The following is a 19015-nucleotide window of genomic DNA, read 5'->3' as shown; positions in this document are numbered from 1 at the left end:
CCCCTAACTCTTCCCAGTTTCTCCCCACCTCCCTAACTACCCAACTTGTGTTCTTTTTCTCTCAAAAAAAAAAAAAAATGCTTTAAAAAAAAAAAACCAAAGACTAATAAGACACAAATGATGAAATAAAAGGCCACCAAGAAGCCAACTACTCTGGGCATAGGGCCTTCGCTGTAGTATAGTGGACGTACCTAGTGACACCCCACTGGAGAAAGCTGAAACTCCCTTTGTCAATGGGTATATTGCAATTATCTTGCTGGTTTGTGTACTTTCTTGTGTGCTGGCGTTCTATCTGACTTGAACTAGTGTAAGTTTTGTGCATTCCCTGTGAGTTTATATGTACATCAGCCTTGTTGCGTCTGGAGATATTCATCCTCTCTGGCTCTTACAATCTTTCTGCCACATCTTCTGCAGAGTCCCCTGAGCCCTGAGGGGAGGAATTTGATAAAGATATCACATTTGGTCTTCAGGTCATCTAAATCTTTCACTTTTTACCTACATGTTTTTTGAGATTAAAAGGACAATAAATCAGTATTCCAAGAATTCTCAGAAGTTTTGAAATTATTATTTTTGGATGAAGTTATTTTTTTATTATTAAATGTTTTTTATAATTATTATTATTAAAAATTTCCACCTCCTCCCTTCCTCCCATTTCTCACCCCCATCCCCCTACTTCCCCTACCCCTCCCTCTCCAGTCCAAAGAGCAGTCAGGGTTCCCTGCCCTGTGGGAAGTCCAAGGTCCTCCCCCCTCCATCCAGGTCTAGGAAGGTGAGCATCCCACAAAGCCCGTCCATGAAGTAGAATCAAAACCCAGTGCCATTGTCTTTGGCTTCTCAGTCAGTCCTCATTGACCGCCACATTCAGAGAGTCCGGTTTGATCACATGCTCCATCAGTCCCAGTCCAGTGTTGATGGTTGGCATAATGTTTTAATTTTCACTAATAGAGTCCCAAAAAAAATCTATCTTTAATACTTATCACTAGATTAGATTGTCTCTGAAATTGGTAAAGCATAAATAACTTTTTGGCACGTGTATTTTATTCCAAATTTATCTTAGTGTACTGTTTATGAAAATGAATATTGTCCAGAAAGAAAATTATTTATCTTTATGATTGCTTCATGGGTTCTTCTTATTACTTATTCCCATTTAAAAGGCACATTCTTTTTCAGTCTCTTTATAGCTATCCAGAATTATTATAAAATGACATTAGATTTTTATTTATGGAGTAAAACAGAGAAATGTAGGAGGGGAAATAAAATATTAGCAGCATGAAAGTGTTTTTTACATTCTTGGGTAGAAAGCAGGCAAGAGTGAAAAAATAAATTATCTGAAGCAGAGCTAGTCTCAAGAGAGAATATTTCTCTGTGATGTTTACATGAGGTAGCAACAGCTGAGGAAAAGAAACTATTGCTCATAGCTTTTTTTGTTGCCAAAAATTTAGCTAACCCACATGAACCATAGAAGAGCCTCTCTACTACTGTAGAATCTGTTCAAGACATTTTGCATGAAATCACAATTGTATGTCTTATTTATTCTTTTAAGATTGCTTTTTTTAGTTATCTCACCAAGAAAAACCCCAGATAATATCCCACAGTATAGAATGTTCAAGAAATTACCTAGCAACTGCTGAGTCATGTTATTCCTGCTGACAAACTGTTGTTGCTGGTTCTCTGCAATATATAAAAAGATGCAGCACATAATGCAACCGTGGTGTGTGGGCAGCCTCTAAGGAGGGACACTGATAAACATTCTAATGGAAGCAAGAACTGTCTTCAGAAGGCAAAGAGGCGTGTTCTTACAACCATGCTAAATTTTTCAAATTCTTACCTTTGTAATTCAGAAAAAATAGACAGACAGACAGACAGACACACACACACACACACACCACCCTTATTCTTGAGGAAGTTGTGGCTTCCTAACCCTTTTTCCTGAGTCCCACTCTTCCCACTCCCTTTATTCTCCCCTTTCTCTGCTTTTTGCCTAAGACTTTCCAGTAACAACCAGTGGCCCTGGTGAGCACTGCTAACTCTATACGTGTAAAGAAGTTTCTGGCTTGTTCTAGTCTCTAAATTTCATTCAGAAACATGTGGAATAAAACCCCAAAGCAGGTGGAGGAACACTTACCACCACTTGGAAAAGAATACAAATTGTCTTCTACTTAACTATCCTCACTCTATGCTTCCTGCTATTCATTGGAAAGGGCGACATATTTTTAAATTGTAAACAATTATCTGTGATTTAATCACCCAGTATAATTGCCATATGAATCCTTTTATCACAACCTTGTTGCTGTCTCTTCTCACCTCCCTCTGTCTTGTCTGCATTTTAGTATAGAAATAAATACTGTTGTCCTGTGCCTATCATTCAGTCTTAATAGTGTTTCTTAAGCAAAGCAAATTGTTAATCCCTCTGTCTTATCCCTTCTCAAAGCTATTTCCTAGAACCTCTGAAAGTTGTGCTGTTTATACAGGCTTCAGTTTATGTGATACTAATATGGTAATGATGGTTTATTATTGATAATAAAATAATTACTAACAGTATTGCAAGAGACTTAAGAAATCATATACAGTAGGAAAATCAAATGAAGGCTATTCCTACAACTAATGATCTAGGGATGATCATTTTCTATATAATGCCACAGTAACTAGTTAGTTATTTGCTGGTATCAATTTTATATTAAATGATATAACCAGAGATCCTCAAATAAAAGAATAACAAAAATAAGATGTCTTCTGAGCATTAAGAAAGCAGAGAGGATCCAGATATGGTTGGTCCTGGCTATAATCCTAGCACAAGAGAGGCTGAGACAGGATCATTGATGAGTTCAAGGACAGCCTGGGTTATATAGTGAGTTACAGGCCAGCTTTGACTACAGAGTGATACTCCAAAAAAAGAGGTGATGGCGGGGGTAGAAAAGAGGAGGAGGAAAGTAAAGACTAGGAAAATTAAGGAAGGTGGATATGAAAGAGCACACCCTCTACTACAGAGTGAGCTCCTATAGAAGATAGGCAAAATTAAGAAAGGAAAGAATAAAATGAGTCCGTATTTATCCTTTAAAATGTAAGATGTTTAGTTGTTACTGTTATGGCAAATATAATTAAATATTCATATATAATGTATATAATATGTTATCTTTTCAACATATAGCCCTCAAACCCCCTTGCTATATCAATAAAATGGAAGTAACAGTAGTGATCATAAAACTCATTAGATAGGCCTTGCATTGCCAGGAGTATTGATCTGACACCCAAATAATAATGTATCAGGAAAAGATGGTATTCTTTAGGAATTTTTTTCTCAATCATTACCTAATTATATGTATCAGGCACTGGAGAAGGAATGGATGAGACTAAACAAACAAACAAAAAGTTGTTTGCTTGCTGGCTTCCTTGCTTGCTTCCTTGCTTGCTTGCTTGCTTGCTTGCTTGCTTGGTTTGGTTTGGTTTTTTGAGACAGGGTTTCTCTGTATAGCCCTGGCTGCCCTGGAACCAACTCTGTAAACCAGGTTGGCCGAGAACCCAGAGATTTGCCTGCCTCTGCCTCCTAAGTACTAGAGCTAAAGGTGTGTGCCACCACCACACAGCTAAAAAGTTTGTTTCTTCGTTTTTGTTCCAATTCTGGATTTCTTTTTCCAGTTTAAGAAGTGACTTTAAGAGCTCAGGGGGGAAAGTTCAGTAGGTAAACATGCTTGTGAACCAAGGTCTCAGGAATCATGCATGAGTGTCTTTAATACCAAAGCTTCTACAGGGGATGGGAGGAAGAAAGAGAAGCTCAAAGATCAACTAGTACACCATATATGGCCAGAAAATGACAGAGACACTGTCTTAAATAAGGGGCTAAGAAAGGTTATCCTCTGACATCCACATTTGCACTGTGGCACACATGTGCTTACATTTGAACACACAAATGCACAATCATGCTCAAAACATTTTTAAGCAATTTTGCCTACATGTGGTACATGTCTATAATCTCAGAAAGTAGAAAGCAGATGTAGGAGAATTGCCTCAAATTCAAACCCAACTTGATCTGCATAGCACATCCCAACCCTTCTAGGGCCAAATCCTGTCTCCAAAAAATTAAATAAATACTGTTCATTCCTAAAAATAAAGATAAGTAGCCAAAAATAGGAGTGTGACTCAGTATTAGAGCACTTGTTTGGTATTGCAAGTCCCTAGTTCCAGCACTGATGTACTAAGTAGAAAATATGATGCAGTAAGCTTGTTTATTCCAGTTCATTGATAGCATTATTTCTAATCCATTGATTTTCTTATTTTATTTTAAATAAATAAGAAAATGTTAAGTTAAAAATTCACAAGAAATTGGAGAAATTTGAATGTGCAAAGTGATGTGTTTATATATCCATGGATGTGTACTTATTATTAAGTACATGGGTAAAGTCATGTCATTTGGAAGGATAAGCCAAATGAGCATCATGTTAGAAAGCACAAGTATGGAAAGGATGGCATCATATGAAGTGATGCCAAGAAAGCATGCAAATAAATCCACTTCTGCTGATGCTTGGAATCTATTGGATACTAAAGATAAAACTAGTAATAGAAAGGCCTTTGTCTACTTTAGGAAATCAGAAATGCATTCAACTTTCCTGAACATAGTTTTAATGAAGTCTTGGAATCTCAATACTAGGTTCTTCTTCCTTGCTCTAAGTCCATGCTGATATTTATTCTTGGCTCTGTTCCATCTCACAGCCGCTGATGGTCCAGGAGATCGTTTCATCATTGGGGAATCCCAAGCTGGTGAACAGGTAAGATTCAGAGGCCTGAAAGACACTGCAGATGTCTATTTCACAGACTTTGAGCATTCAATTCTAAGTATCCAGTATCAGCATTGTGGAAGTCTTAAAGAAGTATGAGTCAGAAGACTATCCAAGGGATAAAAGAAAGATCCCATGTGAACCACAACAATAAAAATTACTTAAAGAACCTATATCCTTCAATATATGGTACAATGAATAATTTTGTTACATCCTGCACAGGCATACATTATAGCCATTCTCTAGCCCTATGATTGAGTGCTTCTTCTTCCTACAAATTTTGATTTTCTGGCTAGAACTACAAGTACCTCTGTTGACAGAGGTTTCTGTCCCGCCCGGTCCTGCAGCCATTCACTCCCAAAGAAACAAACAAAAGCCTACATTAATTATAAATTGATTGACCTATTAGCTCAGGCTTTTTATTAACTCTCATAACTTATATTAACCCATAATTCTTATCTCTGTTAGCCACATGACTTGGTATCTTTTATCAGCGAGGCATTCTCATCTTGCTTCCTCTGTGTCTGGATGATGACTGCAAATTGACCATTTCCTCTTCCCAGAATTCTTCTGTTCTTGTCACCCTGCCTATACTTCCTGCCTGGCTACTGACCAATCAGCATTTTATTAAAATAATACAGGTGACAGGATACAAGACCATTGTCCCACAGCACTCCCCCTCCCTGTTTTTTCAAAACAAGAACTCTGAATCTAATGTCCTTTGTTTAGCTGTTTTTTGACCATTATCCATCATAACTTGTAACCAACATTCTAAACAAAGACAAACATCCATAATCTGTTTTTTGGGAATGTAGGCATAGTTCTCTAGGCTAGTTCCTGCTGATTGGGGACATTGATAATCTTATGGGGACCTAAAGAAAATTTTGAATTATGGTCAAGTCCTGACTGGAATATTCTGTGAGGCTTGATCATCTTAGCCAGCAGTCTTGAAACTGTTCTGGATGTAGAATTTATAGACATCTGGGCCATCCACTCGTGTCAGAAATTTCTCAGATGGTTTTCCTTGATCAAACCTGATTTTTCTTAGCACAGAATGAATCCATGCCCTCTCATTTCCTATGGAAACAAAAGCAAAACCTCTTCTCCAAAGTGACATACCCTTGACTTAAATTTTGAAGTCAAGGCATTTTCAAAATATACATGTTGGATTAATCCAGCAGCATTTATAACCAAATGTTTTTAGCAGCTTTTGCTTCTTCCTCAGCCATCAAACAATTTATAGACAACACAATAGCATACAGTGTCCAGATTATCTGTATTTTTCATCTTTACATGGCTTTATTTTAAACTCTATTTCTTTTATTTTTAATTTTTGGCTTTTTGAGATAGGATTTCTCTGTGTATTTTTGGCTGTCCTGGCACTCACTCTGTAAACCAGGCTGTCCATCTGCCTCTGCCTCCCAAGTGCTGGGATTAAAGGTGTGTACCACTACACTTTGAACTCACAGAGAAGCACCTGCTTCTGCCTCCCAAGTGTTGCAATTAAAGGTGTGTGCCACCACTTTCTTTTTTATTTTAAGGACTTTATCCTTTTTCTTTTCTCTCCCAAGCCTACATATATGCCTGATCACCCTGCCTATACTTCCTGCCTAGCTACTAGTCCATCAGCATTTTATTAAAATAATAAAAGTAGCAGGATACAAGACCATTGTTCCACAGCATACCTCATTGTTTGGGTTTTAAATAAGGATCCCAGGGTAGCTACTGTTAGCATCATCCTTCTACACATTACATTAACCCCTTGTCTATTTAAGTACTTATAAACCAAGAATAGTCCATAGAGGTCAGTCTTCTGGGCCAGAGCAGAGCTTACAGATCAATAGTGTATCTGCAGAGGCAACCAAAAATAAATTTTTGCCTTGGTAGAACTTAAATTCTGGAATATATAATAAATTTAATATTTTACCTATAGTGTTTAGGAGTTCAAAGATTATTAGCAGGAGGATCTCTACAATTTTGAGGCCAGACTGGTCTACAAAAGAACTAAAAGACTTCATTGTTTCTTAAAAATGATCTATCCCCTGAAGATTATCCTGTAACTAAATAACCACCTCTCTTTTATGTTTATACTTTCAGCCAACTCAGACAGTGATGCCAGGACAAGTGATGCGGGTTACAACAGGTGCTCCAATCCCCTGCGGTGCTGATGCAGTAGTGCAAGTGGAAGATACCGAACTTATCAGGGAATCAGATGATGTATGTCACTGCCAGGCTCCTGTGGCATTGTTAGATTCTTCAGTGCTCATAAGATTAACCTGGGCTTTGGGGTGTATGAATGTTATTATTTTGGTTTCGGGATCTTACACTGTAATATGTAGTGCTCCAGTACATAAACTGCCTTAAAGAATGAAAATCTTTTGGCATGAAGAGACTTTTATGCTATTGTTATTAACATGAGAATTTTCACTTGCAAACAAGGAATTACTTCACAATACAAGAATAGTGATGTTAACATTAGGTTGAGATATCTTCTTGTCATTGAGACTCACTTCTGATTAAGTGTGAAGGTGTTCTTAGAATATGAATTTAGGGAGGAAGTGTAAATTTTTGAATGGAAAAAAAGTTTAAGAATTCAAGATGAAAAAAAGAAAAAATATGAATTTAATATAAAGAACTTTAACAGAGAACATTTGAGCAAGTTCTTGAACCAAATGACCCTTTCACCACTGATTTTCTGTTAAAAAAAAAAATTGTTTCATCAAATAGAAGCCTGGAAATGTTGACTTTGTGTCGATTCCCTCTGCATTGTCTCAAATAAAGGACATTTACAGGATCTAAATTGGCCATTGTCTCAATGGAACTAACAGCAATTATTAAAACCAGACTACTGTAGCTTCTCGTGGCTATGTTTCTATTGCTGAGATAAACACCATGCAGAAGCAGCTTGCAAAGGGGCTTATTTCAGCTTAGAGGTCACAGTCCTTCTGTATTAGGGCAGCACTCAAGTCAGGAACCTGGAGACAGGAACTGAAGCAGAGGCCGTGGAGGAACACTGTATGCTGGCTTGCTCAACCTGCTTGCTCCACATGCCCGGGGTGGCCACCCCCAGTAAGCTGGGTCCCCCTACATCATCATTAATCAAGAAAATACTTCACAAGCATGCCCATAGTGGAAGCATTTTAGCAGTTGAGGTTTTTTTCTTCCCAGGTCACCCAGGCTTAGGTCAAATTGACAGAAACATTAGCAGCACAGGCTGGAGAGAGTTCATTGGTTAAAAGTACTTGTAGTTCTTGCAGAGGTCCCAGGTTTGGTTCCCAGCACACACATGGTGACGCATAATTGTCTATAACTCCAGTTTCCAACACCGTGTTCTGAGCATGAGCACCAGGTCCACACATGGTACATATACATACATGCAGGCAAAGCACTCCTGCACATAGTTTCAGACTATTAGTCAAGAATAAAACTAGGAACATTTTACTTCTTTACAGTTTTAATGACTGGTAGTTATACACATTTTGTGAAGCTTGAGGAATCATATTTTGAAACAGATTAAAAATAATATATATTCTTACTTTTGTTTTTCACAATAGGATTTCTCTGTGTAGCCCTAGCTGTCATACAACTTGCTCTATAGTCCAGGCTGGCCTCAAACTCAGAGATCCACCTGCCTCTGCCTCCCAAGTGCTGGGATTAAAGGCTTGTGCCACCACCACCCAGCATAAAAATCATATATAGTCTTATATAGATTAAGTAAATAGTAATTACAACCATGCTAAGAAATGACCACCTTCCTTGGTCTGGAGATTATCTTCCCTCATGTATAAAATTCAACTTTTGACATAAAGATCTCATTGCCTTCCCTTAAAACTGTTCAAGCAGAGATTTATTAACATCGGAGAAAGCCTACAAAGAATTGAAATCCAGAACACACACATCCTCCAACTATGAGATGGCAAGACACAATTCCAGTATCACAATATTATTTACAGTCCATGAATGTAAAATTGATGGTTATCATGAAGTTACAGAAATCTACTGCCATGCTGTAAGCCCTTCACTGAAATTAGAATGTACTTTTTAAACTATGAAAATTGGACTAAATAGTTATTTATTGGCACCAAACCTAATTTTTCAGGAGGCTCTTTAAAAGTTCACACTATTTTTTCAAGTAGTCTGCTAATGGGTTTCTGCCCCTCTGTATTTGTGTATATTCTGGGCTTGTCTGATGATAAAAGTATCTGAGATGCTCATTCTTATTGATCAGAAATTCTATTAGACTGTTATTTGAAATTATATGACCTGCTCTAATTATAGGGTACCGAAGAACTTGAAGTGCGAATTCTGGTGCAGGCTCGACCAGGCCAAGATATCCGGTAAGTTCATCAATACAGAATGGATAGCTCCCTGTGTTTCTACATGATCATAAACTCAGGAGAGCATGATTATTGTAAACCCACACCTATGTCAAGTAGCCATTTTTTCTTAAGCAAAATGAATTTTCTGAATTTTATATCCCATGTCTATCCTGCCTCTAAAATGAAAATAGTAAAGATGAATAAAATTATCAAATTCAACATTAAGAAAAAATAAAGTTATAAATATGTGTACCTACAGTTAACTTGTAGCTGATCCAAAATTACCCTGTTTCAACCCCTAGATTATCCAGAAATTGGAATAGAGCTAATCAGGCATTTATACAAGTAGCTGATAGTAACACCCTCCTCAACCACCCTTAATAATTTAATAATTTGCTGTACCTTGCATGTAAAGATGAGGTTTCTCTCTTACATAAAATATTATGCATAGTTTCAATTATTTTTGTCACACTAGAAAGTGTTTACACAAATTCCATCAGTTTTCCCAGCATACCTTTGTAACAAAGCTATGCTTCTCCCAGTATTATGGCAAGAGGCTAAGGTGCCTTAGATCTGGACCAACCTAAGGTGTCTACATGAAAATCACTCCAACCTTATTAACATCATTCTCCTTATCACAGAGTTACCAACTACAGACCTCTGTTCATGCTGCTAGATAAATCTTTGCCTTGTATCAAAGAAAGTTTGAAATTAGTAATTTTAACTACAATACAATAAAAGAAAAATATAAAGTAACTTTCAGATGTAGCATTCTTGTTTAGCAATCTTAAATATAATTCCTATTCTTTCTTTTATAGTGTGATATAACTTTAAAAACTTAGAATTTTTAGAATCTCTTCATTATTGGACTCCTGACTCATTTCTGAACTTTTCTCCCTTATTATCTCCTCTCTCTGATACTAAAGTTTCCCTCTGAGTTGAGAAAATGTTAATCTTAGCCCTAATGCATATGTTTCTGCTTTGAATTTCAGACCCATCGGCCATGACATTAAAAGAGGGGAGTGTGTTTTGGCCAAAGGAACCCATATGGGCCCTTCAGAGATTGGTCTCCTTGCAACTGTGGGTGTTACAGAGGTTGAAGTTAATAAGTTTCCAGTGGTTGCTGTCATGTCAACAGGGAATGAGGTAAATAAAAAGGCAAATAAAATAAAGGGTAGAACTTATAAGATAAAACCCTTCATGACATGTTTTCTATCAAATGGAATGTTGTAAATTATGGATCTCAACAATCGAACCACATTTCTGAGAAATAATAAGTTGGCCTTGGCATAATTCAGATGCAAAAGATAAAACTAGAAATTACATGTTAAGAAGTTGTTCCCTTCCATTTTTAGAATGAAATATTATAGCCAATGTCCTTTCCCTGCTCTTATATAAATAAACAAAGAATGTTAATTGAAAGCTATAGATAGTAAACTGTCGAAGCACAGTGCTTAGTCTGTGGAAACATGGTTTGTGTATCTTGTCATGATGGCAGTAAGTGAATGAAATAGGGAACATCACTAGACTGTCTTCTTGTTAAAATCCTAGGTGAATTTTAGTCACCAGAGGAGTTTGATATTCTCTTAGTATTTGGTTTAGTCTGAGGGCTTGTTTGGGTCTCAAGTGCAGTATCTCTAGGGTATGCTATTCAGAATGAATCTACATGTCATATCAGCCTCGCTTGGAAAGGAGATGATAATCAATCTTTTTCTGAGAACCCTTGAAAACCTTCCTGACTACTCTCTTGCACAGGCTGTTAAAATGTCCAGCAGTTCTATAGTCATGTTGGGAATGTGAAAGGATGAATATTCTAGAAACACAATTAAACAAGCAAACCCTACCAAGATTTTTATCAGTTTCTATGGACTATACTATTAAAGAGTAACAAGACTGGGGGGGGGGAAGCTTTGTTATAAAAGTAACCTTTAATTAGCATTATTTTTCATTTATTTAAGTCTTTAGGAAGGGTATATCTATGATCTGTATACTTCTTTTAGTCAAAGCAAAAGAACAGAATTGGATTTTTTTTTTATTCTGCTAATGGGAAGCTAAGTCTACATTCTAGATGTTCTTAGGTACAAATGCTCCAGCCATCCCTAAAAACTATCACTGACCTGAAACAAATGTTCTTTTCATTTTGATAGGATAGAGATAGCTTTAATAATCCCAGCACTTGGGAGGCAGAGGCAGGCAGATCTCTGAGTTCGAGACCAGCCTGGTCTACAGAGCAAGTTCCAGGACAGGCTCCAAAGCCACAGAGAAACCCTGTCTCGAAAAACCTAAAAAATAAAAAAATAATCCTGTGTCTAACTGGTACCATGTTTAGCAGCAGAGAAGTGTCTGCTGCTAATTTTATAATCTCTGTGTTGCTGTTGCCCCTATCCATACTCAAAATTAGCTACTTTTATTATGACTGTGTTCTAGTTCAGCAGATGTTTTCTATGTGCTAAGCATTGTAAAGCAAATCAGTGGTAAAAGAAAAATAAAACATAATGTCTCTTCTGAAGGCTTGGAGTCCTTAGATATTAGAAACAGTAACAACTACCAAAAAAACCTCTATTTACAAAGAGGCAGAAAGAAGTTGCACTATCTGTTAACATGACAAAGCTATCATGTGTCCAGTCACAGTGCAAGCTCCTCTTAAACATTAGTTCTGGATTTCATTGAGATGTGTGGCTGATACCCACTCTCTCTTTTAAATTAACTTTTTAAGTTAGCATGCAAAGTGTTTGTTTCATTGTAGCATTTTCATAGTATACCATTAGGCTTGGTTTTCTTTCAGGCCCCTCACCACTGTCCTTCCCTGTGTAGGTTGTCCCCTTTTGCTCATTCTCTCCCCAAATAGTCTTGCCTTCTGCTTTCATGTCAAATGCATTTCATTTCCTTAACCCTACTTCAGATCTTTCCCTCCCTTCTCATGGTCCTCTTCCTCCTTTAATGACTCCCCACACACACACACACACACACACATATGTGTACATATATTCGCCACATACGAGGGAAATATTGTTTTTTTTTGTTCTGGACCTGGCCTTTATTACTTAGCATAATATTCCTGGTCCCATCCACTTTACTGCACATATCAGGATTTCTTTTTTTGTGAAGATACGTTAATTAGCTTACAGAGAAAAGTGTTGTGTACCGCTTTCACTCTTTACATTTTGATTGATCCCACGCTTGTTGCTGCTCCCACAAGCTCCCTGGCCCTCCTTTCTCCACTATACTCATTTTATTCTTTTATTCTTCCTCCTTCTACTTTATTCTCTTGTGTTCTTCCCCCTTCTCTCTAAAAGTTTTTTTATATTCTCATGGACTTCTTTATAGTTTCCTAGCCTTTACTCTTATTTATTAACCACCTAGAGAAACATATTTATGTCTGAAAAAAATCTTGCTTATGTGCCACATTTCCTTTACCCGTTGATGGACATGTAAGCTGTCTCCATTTCTTAGCTGTTATGAATAGCGCAGCAGCAGCAACTGTGCAGGTATGTTCATGGTGTGCTAACTTAGTCCTTCAGTTGAAGTGGTAGAGCTGGATCACAAAGCTCTATTTTCAATTTCTTTGAAGAGCCTGCACACTGATTTCCACGGTATCGTCACCAGTTACTACCCCAGAAACAGTGAATAAGTGTTGTTCTTTCCTCCATCCTTGCCAGCAGATGTTGACATTTGTTTTCTTGATGGTACCATTCAGACTGCGGTGAGATGGAATCTCATAACCATTAAAATTTGCATTTCTCTGTGTAAACTTTTTGTATCTAATGTGATACCATATGGATGCATTCAGATAGAGACAAGCAAGACAATTGCTTTAGGCAACCTAAAGAAGATCATCCAAGGGGCTGGAGAGATCGCCACCATTAGAGATCTTCCAGAGGACCCAGTTTATTTCCCAACAGGCACACAGTAGCTCCCAATGGTTTATAACTTCAGTTCCAGGGAATCCAGTGCCCTCTTCTAAGCCTCCACAAGTATTGCATGCACATAGTTCACAGATATACATGCAGGCAAAACACCCATACATATAAAATAAAGAATAAATAAATTTAAGAATGTCACACAAAATATCTCTGTAGCTATTTAAAACCTGCCCAATATTCTGTGAAGCTATAATCTTATTAAGGATGGGGGAATTATGGAAAAATTAAGGAAATAGAATTATTAACTATGTCTCAATATATGGTTTAAATATTTATCTTAATTATACAGGTTAAAATTTAGGCAGTACTATTTAGTGATCATAACTATACATTCTTAACCTCTATCATTTTGTAATGTGTGTGTGTGTGTGCGTGCGTGCGTGCGTGCGTGTGTGTGTTATCCACACTCAGATTCCAGGGCTAAGAGGTATTGCTAACTGGTCAAGCATTTGTCTTGCATGTGTGAACCTCATGGACATCCAGGCCATGTGTGGTGGTACATGCCTGTAATCCCAGTACTTGGGAGGTATAAGTGGGAAAACTGGCACAAGTTTGAGACTGACCTGATCTATGAAATGAGTTTCAGGACAGCTAATAAGAATCTCTCTTAAGGGGCTGGAGAGATGGCTCGGAGGTTAAGAGCATTGCCTGCTCTTCCAAAGGTCCTGAGTTCAATTCCCAGCAACCACATGGTGGCTAACAACCATCTATAATGGGGTCTGGTGCCCTCTTCTGGTCTGCAGGCATACAGACAGACAGAATATTGTATACATAATAAATAAATATTTAAAAAAAAAAAGAATCTCTCTTAAATTTAATAATCTGAGAAATATATTGGACAGTAAATAACATCAAACAGGGTACCATCAGACACTGATAGCTTTCTTATTCAGGAGAACAATGCTCTTAACAATCCTCATAACCTTCTATACCTACACTGTTCATTCTGCAAGTGACAGCTCAGGTATAAAACAATAAGACTCATACTAAGAAATGCAGGAGTCACTCTTGCTTAGAAACTTCACGTTCCATGTAGAAATCAATATATTTTTATAATCTTGGGCAGCCTCTAAGATATGCTTATAAAGTAAATATCTAGTTTAAGTGTGACCCTACATAGGAACCCACTAGATATGTATGGTACCTTGCGGTCCATGTGCATGGTACCAGAAATCACCTTTTTCATGGGAGGAGTAAGACTACCCTGGGCAGCATGAGACCCTGTCTCAAAAACAAAGTACAACAATAAAAGAAATGCTGCCTAGTAACAAGCTGACATTTAATCTTTAACAAATATCCATGGGAACAGAACTAGAGAATGCACTGTCCATAGAAAATTAGAAATCAGTAATAAAATAGGCTAAATGTCAGTTTGCTTTTTTATTAATCACCATGAAGTGGCTATTTTAAACAATATCAGTGATAAAAACAGTCTTTTGGTGGGGGAACATATATATATTCAATATATATATATATATTCAACATACATTATATACCTATAAGAAAACATTGAAATAAATTTAAAAATTCCTCTCTCCACTGTAGTGCACTATTACTCCCAATCCCTCCCTACTTACTATGCTACTAATGCCAGGCAGTGTTCTGATACAGCAGCTCTGTGACAGACAAGAGAGATAAATTCCCTATTCATACACAGTTGACATTCTAACTGGAAAGTAGTCAGTAAGCAAATAGTGATAATGGCACAAAAAGAAATAGGGGTAAAATGATAAAGAATGCCCATCGACACTAATGTCTGCTGAAACTTATCCAACACCAGCCCTGCTATTGCAATTAGAGTGAAAGCCTGGAAACTAAATGTCCTGGGCTCTCTTGCGAACTATTGTCTAGATACTAGTTTTTTGGGGGGCTTTTAGATAGAATCCCACTATGTAGTTCCCACTGACCTCAAATTTATAGCCCTCCTGCCTCCGCAGCATGAGTGCTAGGTTTTCATGCATGGACCACACTAAGCCTCTACTTGGGTTTTGCTGTTTGGATGCATTCACATGGCATAAAAGGTAGAAATAGGGTGAAAGCATTAGGAGATGCCCAACTATTAGACTCGTCACTTTCCAACAGCCTCGAACACAGTGGCAGATTTCTGCAGTCACTAGTCTTTAGTACACTGTTTTCTCTGTTTACTCTGCCTCTAAGTTTTGTAATATATTTATAACCAATGCCTTGTCTTTAAAAGTCTTCTCCCACCTCCTTGAAATACCTAGATGAGTTTTATTGTCTTGTTTGGACCTGACTGGTCTTCTGATGTAGATAGGGTGATTAGGGTTGCCTGCTGAAGTAAAATGTGGCATCCACAGTGCATGCCACATGAGGGAGGTTTATTCTAGACAGGTGAACAGTGAAAGGAAGTCCCTAAGGTATGCTACATATTTATCATACAGAGGAATAGCAAGGTCCATGTGTCAGTAAGAAAAGTAAAAGATATGTAAAAGAGAAAATGTGGTTGGAGAGGTGACAGAACCTATACCACTTTAATGTCAATGCCCAACTTGGAACAGTAGAAAAATAGCTTAGAACAGATTCAGTGCAATGCCCATCAAAATCTCAGCAAAACTCTTCAAAGACCTGGAAAAAATGGTACTCAACTTCATATGGAAAAGCAAAAAAAAAACAGGATAGCCAAAACAATCCAGTACAATAAAAGAACTTCTAGAGGCATCACAATCCCTGACTTCAAATTCTACTACAGAGCTACAGTATTGAAAACAGCCTGATATTGGCATAACAACAGACAGGAGGACCAATGGAATCGATTAGATGACCCGGATATTGATCCACACATCTTTGAACACCTGATTTTTGACAAAGAAACAAAAAGTATCAAATGGAAAAAAGAAAGCATATTTAACAAGTGGTGCTGGCATAACTGGATATCAATATGTAGAAGAATGAAAATAGACCCATACCTATTACCATGCACAAAACTCAAGTCCAAATGGATCAAAGACCTCAATATAAAGCCAACCACACTGAACCTTATATAAAAGAAAGAAAGAACACTTAAATGCATTGGCACAGGAGACCACTTCCTAAATATAACCCCAGCACTACAGACACTGAGAGAAACAATTAATCAGTGGCACCTACTGAAACTGAAAATCTTCTGTAAAGCAAAGGACACCGTCAACAAGACAAAACAACAGTCTACAGAATGGGAAAAGATCTTCACTACCTCCACATCAGACAGAGGTCTGATCTCTAAAATATACAAAGAACTCCAGAAATTGGTCACCAAAAGAACACATAATCCAATTTAAAAAAAAAAAAATGGAGTACAAACCTAAACAGAGAACTCTCAGCAGAGGAATCTAAAATGGCTGAAAGACACTTAAGGAAATGTTCAACATCCTTAGTCATCAGAGAAATGCAAATCAAAACAACTCTGAGATTCCATCTTACACCTGAAAAAATGGCCAAGATCAAAAACAATGATGACAACTTATGGAGAGGTTGTGGAGAAAAGGGAACACTCCTGCATTGCTGGTGGGAATGCAAGGTGGTACAACCCCTTTGGTTGTCAGTGTGGCGATTTCTCAGAAAATTAGGAAACAACCTTCCTCAAGACCCAGTAATACCACTTTCGGGTATATATCCCAAGGATGTTCAATCGTGCCACAAGGACATGTGCTCAGCTATGTTCATAGCAACATTGTTTGTCATAGCCAGAACCTGGAAACAACCTAAATGCCCCTTGACGGAAGAATGGATAAGGAAAATGCGATACATTTACACAATGGAGTACTACACAACAGAAAAAAAATAATGACATCTTGAATTTTGCTGGAAAATGGATGGAGCTAGAAAACATTATTTTGAGTGAGGTAACCAAGACACAGAAAGACAAATATCACATGTACTTACTCATAGGTGGTTTTTAAACACAAAGCAAAGAAAACCAGTCTACAAACCACAATCCCAGAGAACAACAATAAGTACACTAAGAGAGACTTACATAGATCTATCTACATAGGAAGTAGAAAGTAGAAAAAGACAAGATCTCCTGAGTAAGTTGGGAGCATGGGGACATTGGGAGAGGGCTGAAGGTGGGAAGGGAGAGGCAGGAAGGGGAGCAGAGAAAAATGTAGAGTTCAATAAAAATCAAAAAAAAAAAGAAATATAGCTTAGAGTATAAGTGAGTAGAATGAGTCTAAGGCATTAACTGTATTCTGTTAAGTGGTGTAGCATGTAAGAGAGACAAAGGGAAAAGGTAGGCTATGAGACGTACTGAGAAAATTACACTGAACTGCAGTGGAGAGATGGTGAACCACACCAGAACCATGATATATTTTGAAAATAAAACTGGCAGATCTTGATAAGTAATTTAAAGCAAAATACCAGAACATATAGGGACTCCAGATGAGCTCTAAGTTGTTACCTAAGCAAGCCTAAGGATAGCTGTTTAGCCAACTACAGAAAGCTGCTAGTCAGCATAAATTGGGACTACTGTTTTGAACATGTTACGATTAAGGTCTCTATTAGAAGTTTTACTACAAATGTGATATTAAAAGAAAGCTTTGAAATGAAGATACACATCAAGAGTTACCAGGTACTTTACCAACTGGTATCTCCCTAGATCATAAACCAATTATGTTTAAAAGCTGTAAATGTTCCTCTTTATTGTCTTGTCTTGCCTTATAGCCAAGTAGCCAACTTTACTTAACTTTACTTTTTTTCAGAGCAATAAGTAAAAGGTATTTCAATAAAAATATATTCTATTAGAATTTATAATCTGTGTGTGTGTGTGCGCACGTGTGCGTAAAGAGAGACAGAGAAAGAAATCTGTTGATCTGATTATGTGGATATTCTAGGGTATTCATATATCATCAGTTAGAGCTTGAGAAACTAATTTTTTTTAGAAATGGAGACAGAAGAATGAAGGTGTATAAAATAGCTGCTTTCAAGAAAGATGAAAACACTCACTGACCACTACCAAAACATACAGCCTTCCCCTTACACAGAAGTCTTAGGTGCAGGCAAAGCCATTTCAGTGTATGAGAAAGTGAGTCTTTTGCACATGATGGAATCATTAAGACCATAGTATTAAATATCTAAAGAACAGAAATAGAGGGAGGTCTCTTAGGTAAAATAAGTGAATTTGTCATTTAGACAAATTAAGACAGAGATTCTCTTCATGAGGATTTAACAAAAGAACTTTTTTACCTTTCAAGATTTTCTTTTGAAGCTTTACATAACAATAAAAATGCTAATCATTGAATATCTAAAATTATATTTCTTTCTTTATTCTTAAAGTATTTTGTGTGAATATTATAGTCATGTTAAAAGTACGCCAAGTACTGTATTTGTTCTTAATGAAAGCATGCCTTTTATAAAGATAAATACAAGACCAAACAAACAAGATAAATACAAGACCATCCACAAGTAGTTCATTATTTGATGAATTCATTGTCTAAACATAAAAATTGAATTCTCAACACTTAACCCTAAAAATTACCAGTCAGAATGAATAAAGAAGAAATCTCATTCCAGTCCAGTTCCTTAAATAAACTAAATGGTTTATAGACTAATAAAAAAAGCTTAGAAACATAAGTATAGCCAATTGGAAGATAAGATGCTTATTAGAATCAAATAAATACCCTAGCAGCTCTTCACCAAAGGAAAATAATTAGCACATATCTGATCAAATAACCAAAATGCCCCAAGAACCTTTTTGACAAAGGAAATAACTAACTTTGAGATCTCAACCAATAAATATCATAATTCAAAGTAAGTGAACTTATCACCATAGAGAAATCCTCTGTATTAGTTACTTTTCTGCTGCTGTGACAAAACGCCATGACCAAATGGAATTTGAGGAAGAACAGTGTTTTGTTATTGTTGTTTGTTTTGGTTTGGTTTGGTTTTGGTTTTGGTTTTTTTTTTAGCATACAGTTCTAGAAGCTAGAGTCTGTAAGGCCATCACACTTCCATCCACCCACGGGAAACAAAGAAGATAGGAAGAGGACGTGGCTATAAACCCTCA

General features: G+C 37.1%; 1 protein-coding gene across 15 annotated transcripts in view; it reads left to right on the top strand.

Moving 5' to 3' along the window:
* The window catches only part of Gphn (gephyrin), a 334228-nt gene that overhangs the window by 268733 nt on the left and 46480 nt on the right, over positions 1-19015 (top strand). For all 15 annotated transcript variants that reach the window (XM_057782362.1, XM_057782360.1, XM_057782359.1 and 12 more), the window contains 4 exons: positions 4708-4763; positions 6870-6989; positions 9051-9109; positions 10084-10237. In XM_057782362.1, coding sequence (XP_057638345.1) covers positions 4708-4763; positions 6870-6989; positions 9051-9109; positions 10084-10237 — 389 coding nt within the window. The remainder of the gene's footprint in view (positions 1-4707; positions 4764-6869; positions 6990-9050; positions 9110-10083; positions 10238-19015) is intronic.

The sequence above is a fragment of the Chionomys nivalis genome, chromosome 10, assembly GCF_950005125.1.
Source record: "Chionomys nivalis chromosome 10, mChiNiv1.1, whole genome shotgun sequence".
NCBI lineage: Eukaryota > Metazoa > Chordata > Mammalia > Rodentia > Cricetidae > Chionomys > Chionomys nivalis.
Note: the sequence above shows the minus strand (reverse complement) of the source record. Positions and strands in the feature narration are given on the sequence as shown.